At 41.5% G+C, this 17,266-nt stretch overlaps 1 protein-coding gene and 1 long non-coding RNA gene across 8 annotated transcripts in view; one reads left to right on the forward strand and one right to left on the reverse strand.

Moving 5' to 3' along the window:
* The first annotated feature begins 2,529 nt into the window (after positions 1-2,529).
* LOC108516592 (uncharacterized) overlaps positions 2,530-17,266 on the forward strand; it is a 38,314-nt gene continuing 23,577 nt past the window's right edge. Inside the window, exons 1-3 of one of the 2 annotated variants that reach the window (XR_001881875.1) lie at positions 2,530-3,574; positions 7,717-7,764; positions 11,520-11,589. This is a non-coding gene — a long non-coding RNA (uncharacterized LOC108516592). Of the gene's footprint in view, positions 3,575-7,682; positions 7,765-11,519; positions 11,590-17,266 lie in introns of those variants that run through there. The other variant, XR_001881876.1, reaches the window with a different exon arrangement.
* The window catches only part of SMAD9 (SMAD family member 9), a 76,188-nt gene continuing 63,412 nt past the window's right edge, over positions 4,491-17,266 (reverse strand). For 5 of the 6 annotated variants that reach the window (XM_017854146.1, XM_017854143.1, XM_017854144.1 and 2 more), the window contains 2 exons: positions 13,404-13,660; positions 4,491-8,459 (listed from right to left, as the gene is read on the reverse strand). In XM_017854146.1, the coding sequence (XP_017709635.1) occupies positions 8,316-8,459; positions 13,404-13,660 (401 nt within the window). In that variant the 3' untranslated portion in view covers positions 4,491-8,315. The remainder of the gene's footprint in view (positions 8,460-13,403; positions 13,661-17,266) is intronic. The other variant, XM_017854147.1, reaches the window with a different exon arrangement.

Here is a 17,266-nt window from a genome sequence, read left to right on the forward strand (position 1 = left end):
CCGTTCTTGGTTGACATTGAGACGCCTCTTCCCTTCTCTGCCGTGCCGCCCTGCCACTCCCACTCTTTGTCACTCTCTGCCACTCTCTTTCTCTGCTCCTGTCAATGTTCAGCCACTTGTGTCTGTGCCCACTAAGGTCTCAGGTTTATATGGCCATGGGATGGGGGCATGGCAGGCCAGAGTGGTCTTGGGAAATGCAACATTTGGGTGCAAAAACAAGAATCCCTGTTCTCACTTAGGTCCGTGGGCACAGGCCCAAGGGTGGAGCCCTCACCTGGGACCCCACCCTTCTCTACCCAGCACTTCCCTGCCTCCCCTCAGTATCAGTAGTCGAGTCTTGTGATAGGCTGGATAATGGCCCCCCAAGATATCCATGTGCTAATTCCCAGGATTGTTGATGTTGTCTTATGTGGCAAAAGGAACTTTGCAGAGGTGCTTAAGTTGAGCATTCTGAGATGGAGAGATCAACCTGAATTATCTGGATGGGCTCAGAATGTAATCACAGGTGTCCTTACAAGAGGAACGCTTGCTTACAGAAGAAGAAATAGGAGATGTGATGATGGAAGCAACAGGTTAGAGAGATTCAAGAAAAGCATAGCCAGCCAAGGGAATGCAGGCAGCCTCCAGAAGCTAAAAAAATAAAAATTAAAATTAAAAAAAGCAAGAGAACGATTCCCCCTAGAGCTTCCAGAAGGAACTAGCCATGCCACCACCTTGTCATTATCCCAGTGAGACAGATTTCAAACTTCTGGACTCAAGAACTGTAAGGGTAAGAACTGTACAATAAATTTATGCTGTTTTAAGTCAAAATTTGTGGCACTTTTTTACAGCAGCAACAGGAAATTAATAACCCCTTCTAGTGCTAGGGGTTGAATCTCATCACGTTTCTAAGGCAAGCACTGCTTAGTATCTTGCTTATTTAAAAGATAAACTTAGCTAGTATAAACAATAGTGACCAACTAGATTGTATGCTATAATACTTGTAACTAAATGTAAGAAAAATGATTGCATAGTCTTTGTTTTCTTGTTTGTTTTGAGACAAAGTCTCACTCTGTTGCCCAGGCTAGAGTGCAGTGGCACAATCTTGGCTCACTGCAACCTCCACCTCTCGGGTTCAAGCTCTTCTTGTGCCTCAGCCTCCTGAGTAGCTGGGACTACAGGCACATACCACCACACCCAGCTAACTTTTGCATTTTTAGTAGAGTCAGGGTTTTGCCATTTTGGCCAGACTAGTCTCGAACTACTGACCTCAGGTGATCCACCCGCCTCGGCCTCGCAAAGTGCTGGGATTACAGGCGTGAGCCACCACACCCAGCCAATTGCATACCCCGGATCAAAAACCCATTTCCCTCAAGTTAGAATATGTGATATTTATTGTACATTGAGTGCCCTCTGCTGCTTACCCAAAGCTTTCTAAACCTCAACCAAACTCGCAGAAATAAAGCTTATAAGCAGTGGGACTATTTGGAGCCTTAAACTCCCAAATTCTGAGATGTCTTCCAACATGATTTTCCAAAGCAATCTGTAGCATGTCTGGAGCAAGGATGGGGGGATCATGATTCAGGGGTCCCCAAGGAGGGTCTATCATAGACTGTTGCTTTTTAAAGTAACTAGTAGCAATGCTTTAAATTGTCATTGTAGATTTAAGAACCTGTGGTCCAAATGTCTCAGTTTAGTATGTAAAACCCTTTACCTCCAAGCTCCTGCCTATTTCTGCCTCTCTCCTTTACTTCAAGCCATCATAGTTTACACGGCATAATGCTAATGGATCATTGCTTCACAGAAGTTCTTTCCATCCTTTTAGTTCTTTTCCACTCCTCAGCAAGTTGAAGAGCTCTCTCTCCTCCTTCAGCACTGAGCTTTGTATTTCCTTTTTATGTCAAACCAGGAGAAAAATCTATAATCTCACAAACTCCTTTAGAAAACAATCATCAATTTAACATTTTTTCATGATGTATGAAAGAAATGATTTTAAGTTTAACATGTTTTATTGTACATAAACATGTTTTAAACATTGTACTATAATCATTTCAGTATACCTTTAAATATTTTATTAAGACAAATTTGACTTTCCACAGTCATTTAGTGATGGGCTATATTTAATGTTTTAAAATAACTGAGTCAAGAAAAGCAAGTGTGTCAACAGTGAATTGTAAAATGGTATATTTAGCTTGAAGACTGAATGTATAAGAAACTATATACTATTATGGCATCAAAAAAGACAAAACACTTCTACAGCATGATGTTTGGAATATTTGAAATTAAACATCAGTGGATCATTTTGATAATAATTACGTATTTATTTTCTGAGACAGTCTCGCTCTGTCGCCCAGGCTGGAGTGCAATGACAAGATCTCGGCTCACCGCAACCTCAACCTCCCAGGTTCAAACGATTCTCCTGCCTCAGCCTCCTGAGTAGCTAGGATTACAGGTGCCCTCCACCATACCCGGCTAATTTTTGTATTTTTAGCAGAGACAGGGTTTCACCATGTTGGCCAGGCTGGTCTCGAACTCCTGACCTCAGGTGATCTACTCACCTCGGCCTCCCAAAGTGCTGGGATTACAGGCGTGAACCACCGGTCCTGGCCTATTTTGATAATTTTTAGGCTTTTCCTTCCTAAATGATGAGACCAGAGAGAAGTCAGCCTGCCACTTGCAAGCGTTCTCTCCAAATAACACATTGCAGGTGTGAATTCTGTTTGGCTTAAAAACCAAACTGAATATAATTTTCCTTATATTTACTCCATTTAACATTGGCATTTAGATTAAGAGTCATTCTGAGGCCATACCTAACATTTTTATCAGATGCATGCAAATAATGGAACCATCAGTCATCATGCAGAGGTAAACTTTCAGAATTAGTGTCTTTTTGTTAACTTGGTCTTACAACATCAAAATTCTTTATGCTTGTCATACTCAAATTCACATTGTGAAAACAAATTAAATGCTTAGAATAAAAGCAATTTTAACTGTTTAATTGCTAAAGCTACTTTTCCGTGCTACTGCTATGCAGCTGGATAACTATTTCCAAACTGAAACACAAGCATGCTTTTCTGATCCCTATCTGCTGTGCATGGTCACATGATATGCAATTGGAGGCTTGCAATGCATTTTATTTTGAAAGGGAGAAGCTAAATACTTACTGATATTTTTAAAGGAAGAGTTAAAAACAACTACCATTTCTGCCTTTACAATGTGATCCCCAAAAGCCTTTCTAAACAAACAGTAGCTGGAAAATGCTGAAAATGAATAAGTAGAATCCCTGTCCTTAAACACGTCCCAGCCTGGCAGAGAAGGATAAGTAAACAGGGTAGTGCAGGAACTGATATGGACCATCGATGGGCACAAAGTATTATGGGAACACAGAGAGGAGGCACTAACCTGCTTTAGAATGCCCGGGATGATTTACCAAGAGAACCGACATGAAGGATGGCAACTTCGACCGGCCCAGAAGCCTTCCCTGGTACTTACCCAGGGTCTGACGTAGATGTCACTCGGTGGTCCCAGCAGCTTGTCACAGCTGACAACACACTGCTTATTATTGGTTTACTTGTTCATCTTCCTCCACAAAACGGTAAGCTCCTCAAAAGCAGGGACTTTGTCATTGTATCTACAGTGCCTGCTGATGCATAAAACTATCTGATAAATATAAGCAGTCTATGATGAAAATAATTCTCTAAGACAGGCTGATGTTTAAAGACAGTATTTTTATGTCTATACCATGATATGTTTAAAGAATGTGTATTCGTGTTTGAAATGCCAATGCCAAATATTAGGTGCAAGCACAGGGTCAGGAACCACGGGAGATGCAGACAAACAAGACACAGTCACTGCTCTCCAGAAACTGACAGTGTAAACTGGAGGCTTCATGGTCCCCACCTGGATCTAAACTGGCACATCTTTCATGTGTTTATATTTTGGAGTCCCACAAAACACTTTTTTTGAATAAAGGGCTCCATTTCGTTAAAAAAAAAAATTGACAACTCTGATCAAGTAAATAAGAAAGGTGTTTTCTAGGTGGAGAGTTTCCCCTTCCTTTTTAAGATCAGAAGGAAATTTAGATGCAAGGAATTAAGAATTTACATTTTTAGATGTGTTCCTATTTCTTTGGATTTCATCTTAGTTTTCCATCACCAGTTGCCTTTTAGCACCTACTAGGGCAATCTGTAGCAATGTACAGATGTTTACAATAATAAAAGTGCTCATTCTTCCCTATACACTGCAATATCACGTATTTGCTACTATCCAGAAAAAGGTTCTACATATATCCTTTCTAAAGTTACTGTGAAGTATCTTCAGGATCTATACTTCACGATGGTTATTCTAAGGTGTTTAATCAAAACCACTACCTAATTTCTCTATAGCATGTGGAATTTAACATCCCATTTTCAAAATAGAATGGTTTAAAATTAATTGACTTAAGATGCTGCAGCCACACACAGTGAATCTTCTATGAGGTTTACAGGAAAAATGAGCCAAAAGACATACAGGTATAGTATTCTTTATTATAAACAATCAGATAACAGTGTAAGTGTGCATTTGATGGATAACCAAAGCCAAGTTATAATAGAAAGCATGACTTCACTCAAATAGAAAGTTTCTTTGTTGTTGTTGATCTGTTTTACATTAATTTGAATTTAACATATGCTAGGATCACCTAAACTTGTCATACGGTTCTGCTATTAAAATCGTAACAGGGAAAGACAAAATGTGAAATGCATGTTATATTTTGCTTTATTTGTTGAATATATATATACATATATATATACACACTAAATATTTGGGGCACATTCAAAGTTAGGCAGGTGCTTAAAGTCTTATCAAGTGATATTTATGAAATGTTTTTGTTGCTGTTTTGTTGCTCTTATGGGAACATCCATATCCTCAGAAGACAATAAAAAAGAGGATTCTAAATGCTAGGTGGTTGGCTAACTTTTCCTGATTTATACTGAGTGTAAAACAAAACAAAATATAAGGTGTATGTGGTTAAGTAGTGACATCTTTATAGTTGCAAAACAGTGGCAACTATTAAAATATCATCCAGCTAAAACAAACTTTTCACAATTTTTTAACAGAAAAATAATAAACCAACAACAAAAACTGGTAAATGTTCTGGGTGTTGTGAGCAGACCAAAATGTTACTACAGTGTTCTCTGTTGTGTGATCTTTGTCCGTGGCAACCTTAAACATGCACCGCAGTGCTCATGTTCAGAGGCTTAGCTGTCTGCTTTAATAGTTATCCTGGAAAGAATGCTATTCGGCTTTTTCTTTTATTGTCTATATCAAGGAATAAATGCTAAATGAGCACCTTTAGAAGCCTGAAATCAAATACTGCATTCATTTTTTTGAAACTCTTGGTAGCCAAAGAAAAAGCTGATTAAAATATGATTATGTTACAATGACTAAGGGGTTAACTTCTCATCACTTGTCAATTCTTCAAATTTTACAAGCATCTTAATAAAGGCTTTTGATCAGACATGACTGGTGATGATCATATGTGCCATTTTAGTAATTTATGTCACAGAAAATCCAGGTTCACTGCAATATTGTGTTCTGGCTTCCCAAAGCTGCAGGGAAATACAAGTTTTTTGTTGCTTGATTTTTGTTTAGAGGCAGGGTGTCACTTTGTCACCCAGGCTAGAATGCAGTCGTGTGATCATAGTTCACTATAGCCTCAAACTCTTGGGCTCAGGTGATCCTCCCACCTTGGCCTCCCAAAGTGCTGGAACTACAGGAATAAGCCACTGCATCCAGATTGTTTTTTGTTTTTAATGTCATTTATGAGCCACTGGTTTAGATTAATTCTGTAAAGGTGTAAGATTACCAGAGGAGGCCGGGCGCAGTGGCTCACGCCTGTAATCCCAGCACTTTGGGAGGCTGAGGCAGGTGGATCACGAGGTCAAGAGATAGAGACCATTCTGGCTAACATGGTGAAACCCCATCTCCACTAAAAATACAAAAATTAACTGGGTGTGGTAGCCCACGCCTGTAGTCCCAGCTACTTGGGAGGCTGAGGCAGGAGAATAGCTCGAACCCGGGAGGCAGAGGTTGCAGTGAGCCAAGATCGCACCACTGCACTCTGGCCTGGCGACAGAGCAAGACTCTGTCTCAAAAAAAATAAAAGATTACCAGAGGATAAGTTCGATAGCTGGTAGAGAGATCATGAAAGCTATGTTTGATCTCTGGACCAAAGCTGTGTTGAAGTTCTCCCATGGAATGGTTCTCATATGAGATTCACCATATTAATGCCTTTTTCAAGAGAAGGGGAGATGGAGAATTATTGGAAAATAGGGAAGCAAGAAGAGGAACAAAACCCACTTTGAGACATGGAAGAAAAGTAGCATTTATACAAGGAATCCATTACCTGACTCTGCAGAAGAGCAAGGAAATAAAAATTTCAAAACAGAGATAAGAAATTAATTACATTCTTTCAAGCAAAAGACAGATTGCATTGTTTTGTTTTAAAAGTTCTGAAACATGAAGATGTCTGTACAAACAGATTCACTATGAGATTCTCGGCTCCATGAGGGCTGGGACTGTCTCTTATTTACATTTGATTCTACAGTACCTAACATTGTACCTGACACCTATAGGTAGGTGCACAATACATAGTTGATGAACCAATAAACTACAGATTTTTCTAAACACTACATGAGCCACATATTAGATTTTTCAATGTAAAATGTAATAATTCTTTTCTATTGTGTACATATGAAAGTTTCTATTAGATAACATTAGTCATTATAAGAGGTGACAGTAGTAGCTCAATCATATATCTTTCTCACATGATCATTTCTACCTTGAATACAATTTAATTAGAAAAACTACCATGTGCACTAATGCTAGAAAGAGTTGAGATAAAATGTATAAATGAAAGAAACTTCTTGGATTACTGAAGTGCTGTCTGTTACAAGCATAACTGCTATCTTAAATTGTACATTTTTAAAGAGGGTGTGAAACATGTTTCCAAGCAATGCAGTGTTTAGTGCATGGCAAGTATATATATGAAAGTACCTAGAAATCTGGGGGATTTTCCTCCCTCATCTAAAGTAAAATAAGAACATGTTTTTAATATTGTGTATATTTTTAAAAGATATATTATTATTCAGTACCACTGTTCCCCAGAAATTATAGACGATTATGAAATTATTATCACTTTACTTGGGAATTTATTTCCAGCTATGAGACTTTAGATAATCACTAGAAACACTAGGTTAAATAACTCATTGATCCAATAATGTGTCTAGATTTTCTCAAAGTCTTTACTGTTGCTTTAGCAATCTGCAAAGAGTTAATATTTGCCAAGAGGCAAGAAAACGTGGCAAAAGAGTGCCCTTCCCAGGAGACTGGAACGTGGGAAATGAGAAAGGAGTGTAAGTCGATGTGTGACACTTTTCTCCAACCTTTGGTTTCACCTGCTTCTTGACACAAGACTGAAACACGTGCTATTCTGGCATGCTGCGCAGACTCAAAGTTTGCAGGATGGCATGACACGAACAACCAGGACAACGGGAACCTGGTCTCCTCTGTGGAAAGCAGGAGTCTCCCTGGGTGGCTCTTGGAGCAAGTTCTGGTCTTATCTTGTAATTTGGGAAACAGCATTTCATGCTGTTTTCGTATTTATTTTCCCATATTAGACTCTGTTTTTTTTACAGCGGTAGACTGAGGGAACATGACTTTCGGCTTCACAGTTTTTTTTTTCTTTTCCGATTACAGTTTGTTTAAAATGTACCACTGAATATGAGCACAGGAGCCCAGCTACAGGTATGTCAACCTTAGAAATAAAGTTTCTATGGATTATCTCATTAATTCATTGTACAAGTTTTTTTTTGTTTTTCTTCTTGCCAATAGCACTAAAGTGACATCATTTCAACTGTAGGGGTTTCACTGCTTTGTTTCATCTGAGTGACATTTGCTCTAGTGCTGCTAATACCTGCCTTTTGCTGTATAAACAGTTTCAGTGTGTCTGTGAGGCCACACAACATGCTTTATAATGACACGGCTGACTAAAGCTGCATTTTATTCTGCTAACACTCTGCAAATACTGTTGACAATATTGCCTCTCCATTGTTACCTCCCACGAAATCTGCTGCTTATAGCACAGGCACCAAAGGCCTGCTTTTCCAATTGCACTGTACTGGCATCAGGTTAACTAGAAAGCACAAAACAAATGGTGATTAAAAAAAATAGGGACAGTATACATTCTGTGTATTTACACATTTTTAGAAACTTCAGTTAGTTGCAAATCTGAAATGATACAAGCCACTCCCTGCAATAGCCTCTATCCTATGGAAATGCAGCTTAAGACATGACTGTTAAGACACTGAAGAAATGGGGTTATGTGGAGAGCCCATCTGAGTCAGAACTTTGTCCAGCCACTGCAGCGGCCCATGAAGATGAATCTCAATCCAGCAGGGGGTGCTGGTGACATCCTGACGATGATACTCAGCGCCCCAACCCTGAAAAACAAGAACGGAGCTGAGTGATGGTGCCACACTTACACTCAGCCTCCAGAGCCCCAGGCACAGCTCAGCGGGGGCAGAGCCCACACTCCAGGGTAGCTCCTGAGACCTGAGAGGGAGAGAACATGGCCTCTACCTTCCTGTAAACACAGGTCAACTCTCGCACCAACCAGATGCCTTCAGATGAATCCAAATCAGTGCATTCCCTCACAACTGAATACTCGGATCTAGAGAGGTTCTGGCACTCCAGTCACATGGGAAGCACTGAAAAATCATTTTCCCTTCCACAAAGGAAGAAACTTGACCTTTTGTTCACTCCTTCATGCCCAGGACAGTGTTTTGCTGATTACTGCAGACCAATGACTGGACCTGAAAGTCGTAAAGACAGAACTGGAAGGCGCTCTTGGTTTTTCAGGGCTGATTATCAAAGCTTGCTTGTTTTCTCTCGTTCTCTCTCTCTCTCTCTCTCTCTGGTTCACCTGGCAATTTCCCTTCTATCACCATTCAAAGGAGAGACAGTAAAAAATTTTTAAAAAATAATTTGCATATTTTTCTCTATATGTTATACACCAATGAAAAGATATTTCAAAATGGAGGGATATCACAGCCAAGTCAACCAGTTTTGTGACTGGGAACAGTGATTCTCTGTAGAGTTTTTTAAAACTTGGATTTCAACACAACCATGCTGCCTGATCCCATTTTACTTTCACTGCTGAGAACCTCAAGTGGACCTGTGATGTCCCCGGCAGTCACAACCTACCCTCCAGTCCCCTCTTTCATGTCCCCCTCCTAGGTGACTGCTCCTCCCCACTAAAACCTCCAACCCCCTTTTCCCTGTCCATACCTGCAACTGATGGATTTTGTATTTTAATGAGAAAAATGAAGACATCAGAAATAAGAGTTTCCACAGGACCTGCACCCACATACTCGGCCTTTCTACCTCTTACCACAGATTAATTATCCATGTTTCCAGATAAGCTGGTCCACCCATTTATGCACTCTCAGACCTGCCTTCCCAGAGACATCATTCCAACAAATCTTCTCCTTCTCTCCTGCAATCTTTTGCATCTACTGTATCATTCCCGTCAACACAAGAACACAATGAAATTATCTTCCATCTTAAAGATACTTCTCCACCCCCACCAGCTACTGCCCTATGTCTTTATTCCCTTTCTGACAAAAACCCTCAGGATAGTCATCCATACTGGCTGTCTCAATTTGTCTCCTTCCATTCTCTCTTCAATCCATTCTGATCATCATTTCACCCCAGCCGCCAACAAAACTTTTTTTTTTTTTTTTTTTTTTTTTTTTGAGGCAGAGTCTCGCTCTGTCACCCGGACTGGAGTGCAGTGGCCAGATCTCAGCTCACTGCAAGCTCCGCCTCCCGGGTTTACGCCCTTCTCCTGCCTCAGCCTCCCGAGTAGCTGGGACTACAGGAGCCCGCCACCTCACCCGGCTAGTTTTGTATTTTAAGTAGAGAAGGGGTTTCACCGTCTTAGCCAGGATGGTCTTGATCTCCTGACCTCGTGATCCGCCCGTCTCGGCCTCCCAAAGTGCTGGGATTACAGGCTTGAGCCACCGCGCCCGGCCCCCGCCAACAAAACTTTTCTTGTCAAGATCAAAAAAGGCCTTCATGTTGTAAGAATGAATTATTAGCTCTCAGCTTTTGTGTTACGTGGGCAGCATTTGGTTTAGTTCATCACACCCTCTCATCAGTGCACTGTCTTTTCTTGGCTTGCAAAGCCGCACACTTCTTGGTCTCATTACTACTTCACTGGCTGGTCTCTCAGTTTTCTTTGCTGATTCTGTCCCTTCTGTCCCATCTTTAAACGTTGAAGTGTCCCAGGGCTCAGTCCTAGAGCCCCCTTTCTTCTCTATTTTTATCTACTATTATTATTATTATTATTATTATTATTATTACTTTTGAGATGGAATCTGACTGTCACACAGGTTGGAGTGCAATGGTACAATCTCAGCTCACTGCAACCTCTGCCTCCCAGGTTCAAGCGATTCTCCTGCCTCAGCCTCCCAAGTAGCTGAGATTACAGGCAGGCGCCACCACACCTGGCTAATTTTTGTATTTTTAGTAGAGATGCGGTTTTGCCACGATGGCCAGGCTGGTCTTGAACTCCTGACCTCAAGCAATCCACCCACTTTAGCCTCCCAAAGTGCTGAGATTACAGGCGTGAGCCACCACTCCCGGCCCTTCTCAGTTTAAACTCAAACCTTTGGTGTTCTCATCCAGACTTAGGGAGTTAAATACTGTCCCTTTGCTGACAATTCCCAAATTTGTATTTCGAGACCAAATCTCTTTCCCCGAATCCAGACTCTTACATCAAACTGGCTACTCAGCAACTCCACTTGAGTGTGGACAGACATCTCAATACACCTGCATCTTCTCCATCTTGATTGAAGGCAACTAACTTCATCTTCCTCTTTTTCTCACCCCCACGCCTCATCCGCCTTCACAATTCAGAATCCTTCCACTTCTCACAGCTGTACTGGATCCCTCCAGGTGAGGGCGACTCTCACCTGAATATTGCAATAGCCTCCTAACTGGTTTCCCTACTTGCAACCTTGTCTGTGTAATATCTCTCCTCCACACAGCAGGCAGGGCGATCCTCTAAGAACAGAAGTCAGATCATGAAAATACTCTGCTCCGATCCCTGCAAAAGCTCGCCACCTCCTTGGAGTCACCAATAAATTCCAAGGAATGGCTCAGGAGGCCTCACTGTGGTTCCCAGCAGCTGCTCTCATCTCGCTCCCCCTGCTTATTAGGCCCCAGCCACACTGGCCTGCCTGCTCTTCAGCATTTCCAGGTGTATGCTGTTGCCTTGCTCTTCCCTCTGCTTCTGCTCTTCCTCCAGAGGTTCCCAGGCCTAGCTCCATGTCTCCTTCCAGTCTCTGCTGACCTGTCACCTTTTCAGTGAGGCCCACCCCGATGTGCAGATGACTCCACTGCCCCCGTGCTCCAATTCCCTTCACCCTGCCCCACACTTTCTCTTTCCATCCTTCTTCTGTGTTATGGCTGTTGTTTATTATGTCTCTCCTTTCTAGAATATTGGTTCCCTGAAGCAGAGATCTGTGAGTGAACATTGCTATGTCCCACGCGCCTGGCCTGCACATGGTAGGTGCTCAATAAATATTTGTTGACTGACTGAATGAGTCCTAGAATCGGTAAAAATCAGAGCTGAAAGAAACCTTAAAGAGATCTGATCCATTAGCCCAGTGGTAGCTACAGCTGCTCATCTCAAATGTTTAAAAAAATGATCTATAGTTATATTTACTATGTATTTATTTTAAAAGTTCCTGCAGTATTAGGAAGTTTGTCTTCTGTGTCAATTGTGTAGCTTTATGAATTTAAATGTTGCCTATCTGAGAAGTGTATCTAGTTATCAGGAAAATCAGATTTCTATATAAGCTTATATTTAATTAGAGTGAAATAATTACCTATGAGATACTGGCATTTCATCCTAATTTTAAAAACACAGACCTGGAAAAAAAAAAACTGTATGATTCAAATGATGCCCTCTGCCGTTTCTAAAGCAACAGAACATTTGAAAAGATTTCCAAGTTATTTGTTAAGATGACTTTATAATATATGCTTTTAAAACACTAAATTTGAATGAAACTGCTTTGTCACCATGAAAGAGAAATAATTTCAAGCCGCTGTTTTTTAAAATTGGAAACTATATTGTTCTTAGTTTTAAATAATTACTAAAATTATAAACAATAAAACAAAATTTGAGTGTAGAAAATTATTTGTCATGGTAATTTTAAAGTGCTAATAAAATTTACTTTGAAAAAAATGCCTGGAACAAGCCATGCTGATTCCCTGGATGGAGGCATGGCAGTATGAAAACTGTCACACATACCCGGATACTTTGATAAGCCCAGATTTTGAAATATTAGACTGATTTGCGAGTACTTTGCAACAGATAAAATAAATAGCAGGTGATGAAACTGAAGGCTTTTGCTTCCATATACAAACCCAGCTGTTTTTCCTTCCCACTAAGAAACTTCCTTGGTTCTCTAGCCTTTATAGCAACCTTAGTAAGATTCGAGAAATTCAACAAATATTCATCAACAGAACATATACTACTCTCAGAATTAATCACACCCGCCTCATGTTTCTATTCCAGATTGTTTATACCTTTATAACACTACGTAATTTACTGTCTTGTATTAGAACCAATCCTGCCTATTTTGTAGCTTATTCATAAATATTATCTCCTCCATGTGCCTGTATGCTTTCTAAGAGTAAGGAGAGTATCTTACTGAATTCAGATAAATTCGCCAACATTCACTGAGTGATAATAGTGCTTGGCAATTCGAAGGATGGAAAAAGAAAAATCTCTGTTGCACTAGTCCTATAAAATTACTGTTGTTACTTTATCATCTGCATTAAAAACAGAGAGCCACCTTACTTGTTTTTCCTCGAAAGTAATGTGTAAGAATTTTCATATAATTGCTAAACAAGACAGTTTATACTCAAAGAGGAACTCCTCCTAAAAACAACAGAATTCAAAAAAATTGCTTTTGGGCTGGGCACGGTGGCTCACACCTGTAATCCCAGCACTTTGGGAGGCTGAGGCAGGCAGATCACAAGGCCAGAAGTTCAAGGCCAGTCTGGCCAATATGGTGAAACCCTGTCTCTACTAAAAATACAGATATCAGTCAAGCGTGGTAATGCACGCCTGTAGTCCCAGCTAGTTGGGAGGCTGAGGTAGAAGAATCGCTTGAACCCGGGAGGCGGAGGTTGCAGCGCGCCAAGATTATGCCACTGCACTCCAGCCTGTGTGACAGAGTGAAACTCCGTCTCAAAAAAAAAAAAATTGGTTTTGTCTATCTGACCGCAGAACTGCCACATCAGTCAGGGTGCTTTTGGTTTTGTTTTGTTTTCACTGAACATTTTATAATGTGATAGCAAGCACTCCTTACCTTAACAAAACTCATTCGGATAGTACACATCTTGGTCAGTTCATACACAACTTCAAAGCCATGGTGAACTGACTGGGCCAGGAGCTGAGCGAAGAGCTGGTTGTTGAAGACCTTGAGGCTGCAGCCGCTGGGGATCTTGCAGACGGTGGCTGGGTGGAAGCCATGTTGATAGTTGCAGTTCCGGCTCTGCACAAAGATGCTGCTGTCACTCACACACTCGGCATACACCTCTCCCCCGACGTAGTACAAGTGCACACCTGCAACACAAAAACACAGCCTTCCTTCACATTCCCTTTCACAGCGTGCCTCTCCCACTGATTCCTGAAACCCTAGGAGATGTGACTCTCTCCTGTCAGGTTCATTGTCAGATCACTGATCAGCTGAATGAGATGTGTGACCTAAATACCACTTAGTTTAATTATAATCTGTGCTTTTTCCATAAATCCATTTAAAAGTGGATTGCAGCCAGGTGCAGTGGCTCGTGCCTGTAACCCCAGCACTTTGGAAGGCCGAGGCGGGCAGATCATTCGAGGTCGGGAGTTCAAGACCAGACTGGCCAACACGGTGAAACCTCTACTAAAAATACAAAAATTAATCAGGCATAGTGATGGGCACCTGTAATCCCAGTTACTCGGGAGGCTGAGGCAGGATAATTGCTTGAACCTGGGAGGCAGAGGCTGCAGTGAGCCAAGGTAGCGCCACTGAACTCCAATCTGGTGACAGAGCAAGACGTCATCGCAAAAAAATAAATAAAATAAACAAAAGTGGATTGCCATCCATGTTAACAATCACCCCCAAGAACCAGTCAGTAAGGTCTCATATACTATTCCTCCCATCACTCCTATTTGTTCCAAAAATAAGGTTTTGTAATATTAGAAATGAACTGAATATATCATGCAAAAAAATCAAATAATCCTTCATGTACATATACAAATGTTAATTTTTTTTTTTTTTTTTTTTTTGAGACAGAGTCTCACTCATCACCCAGGCTGGAGTGCAGTGGCACGATTTCAGCTCACTGCAACTTCCACCTCCCGGGTTCAGGTGATTTTCCTGCCTCAGCCTCCCAAGTAGCTGGGATTACAGGTGCCCGCCACCACGGCTGGCTAATTTTTGTTTTTTAGTAGATACGGGGTTTCACCATGTTGGCCAGGCTGGTCTGAAACTCCCGACCTCAAGTAATCCACCTGCCTCGGCCTCCCAAAGTGCTGGGATTACAGGCATGAGCCACTGTGCCCAGCCTACAAATTTTAAAATTTAAAACTGGACACAGTTAATATCATGAAAATGTTACTTAAGTGCACATATTAAACCCACTTCAGTGGAGACAATAAATGACGCTTAAAAAATGTACCAACACTTATAAATCTGTTTATCTTAACAAATACCTCAGAGACCTATTTAAGTTTGTCATCCACTAATATAAATCATATAAATAATGTCTGTTTTTTATTTGTGAACAGTGAAATTTCTACCACATTTTCAGATACGGTAATATAAAAACTCATAAGCAAAATATAGCCTATATCACTTCATCTAATATTCTTGGAATTAAAGTTCAAAAGAGCATCCTGAGGCTAGGCGCTCACACCTGCAATCCCAGCACTTTAGGAGGTCAAGGTAGGTGAATCACTTGAGATCAGGAGCTCGAGTCTAGCCTGGCCAACATGGTGAAACCATGTCTCTACTAAAAAATACAAAAATTAGCTGGACGTGGTGACACATGCTTGTAATCCCAGCTACTTGGGAGGTGGAGGCTGCTGCAGTGAGCCGAGATCACGGCACTACTGCACTCCAGACTGGGCGACTGAGTGACAGTCCACCTCAAAAAAAAAAAAGAAAAAGAAGAGCATCCTGGGAATGTTGCTGCTCATGCTAATTTCCATTCCAAATTAGATTTCAGTTGATTCTTTCCCTCTAAATGTCTGGGTTTGAGATTTAATATAAATGTATAGCAAGGGACTGATGTTAGAAAAAAATGAAGAAATTCTAGTCTAGTGAATATTAAATATCAGAACAATTTTACTCCAACTTTTGATAGGGAAAAAAGTCTCCAGCACTAGAAGTCAATGTGATTATACATATGATCACTATGCAGTTAAAAGGTGTTTGTAGAAACAATCCAGAATATATTTATATATTTGGGGTCTCCTCAAAATGAAATTGTGAAAGTTTTAAAGAACAGAACTTACAGCTTCCGGGGCTGCTGAGGGCCCCGTGTGCGTAACTTAGAACGTAGGAAACATTACTGATGTAGCCGCTGGGAGTTTCTTTGTCAGGTCCTAAGTAGCACTTGACGCAGTTCTGCATTATATGTGATTACATCCCACCATATTTATTGTTTCCTTTTCCCTTAATACAATTTTAGAAAAGAACAATTTTGAGCAGTATGTATCCCAACCACATCACTCTGAAGCAACTGAGCCAGGGTCACACAGCTAAAGCACAGCCCTGGATAGCCAGGCCACAACTGTCCTGTCACTGCCTCTCCTCTTCCTCAGCCAGAAACTGGCTCCCCTTCTCCGCTTCCCTCAGCCTTCCTCTCCCTCCTCTATCTCATCGCTGCTACCCGCTCTCCTGAATGGCCTTGGGCCCTAACCCCAGGGCGTAGGCAGTGGTGCCAGGGGGCAGAAGGTTGGTCCTAACTGGCTGGGAGAGTTACTTGGCTGGACCCTCACGATCATAAAGAGAACCCCAGGCTGGGGCAAAATGCAAACACTGCCTCCTACAACCACCCCTGCGGGCTCCAAAGGGGAAAGGCCTGCCTCGTGGGGGTGGGCAGAGGTTTTATCAAGAGGGAAAGCAGGTAAAGGAGCCAGAGTGGAGCTGCTAAGGATTTAGTCGATATGTGAATTGAATGACCTTCAAATATATAATCCTCTCAAAACCTATTACATAAGATAAATACGGTTTTTTTGTTATATGAGTCTGATCTTTGGGGGTTGGTTTTCAATCATGTTCAGGTTATCTGCAACCACAGTCCACTTTGGCAAAGCTACCAATGCAGAGAAGAGCCTGGGCAGGTAGGCAGTCATCCAGCACCCTGAGAGAGAAGAGCAGAGCCAATGGCACAAGCACGCGGAGCCTGCCCAGAAACACCAGGAAAGGGTGGAACCCAGCCTCAGGGTGAAGGAGGCCAGATTCTGGCTAGAGACATCAGCATTTGAGGAGGAGTCAAGTAGGCCAACGATGTTATTTGCATCCATCTGGTAGGCCAAAATAGTAGCTTTAAACACTAGTGTCAGATTCAAGATCACCACAGAGTAGAACAGTGGTTCTTAAACCTTAGCTTGCAGTAAGACCACTTGCAGGGCTTATTAAAACAGATCACTGCTTCAGCAGGTCCAGGGTGAGGCCAGGTGACTTGCACTTTTTTTTTTTTTTTTTTTTTTTTGAGATGGAGTTACCCTCTTGCCGCCCAGGCTGGAGTGCAGTGGCGTGATCTCGACTCACTGCAACCTCTGCCTCCCGGGTTCAAGCGATTCTCCTGCCTCAGCCTCCCGATTAGCTGGGATTACAGGCACCTGCCACCACACCTGGCTAATTTTTTGTATTTTTAGTAGAGATGGGGTTTTGCCAAGTTGGGCAGGCTGGTCTCGAACTCCTGACCTCAGGTGATCTGCCTTCCTCGGCATCCCAAAGTGCTGGGATTACAGGCATGAGCCACCACACCCAGCCAGTGATATTCCTTTAAAATGGTACAGGAAAAGCATGAACATGTCCAGATTTTACTGCAGCCTACATTCTGACAGTTCTTGTATGAAATGCTCAAAAGAGACATCATACCTATTATTGTTGCCATCAAATATGCCATTAATATGTTCATTATTGTAATTAAGAAGCATTAGAAGCTTCTGGAAGGA

Source organism: Rhinopithecus bieti, unplaced genomic scaffold (assembly GCF_001698545.2).
Source record: "Rhinopithecus bieti isolate Rb0 unplaced genomic scaffold, ASM169854v2 scaffold_35538, whole genome shotgun sequence".
Classification (NCBI taxonomy): Eukaryota; Metazoa; Chordata; class Mammalia; order Primates; family Cercopithecidae; genus Rhinopithecus; species Rhinopithecus bieti.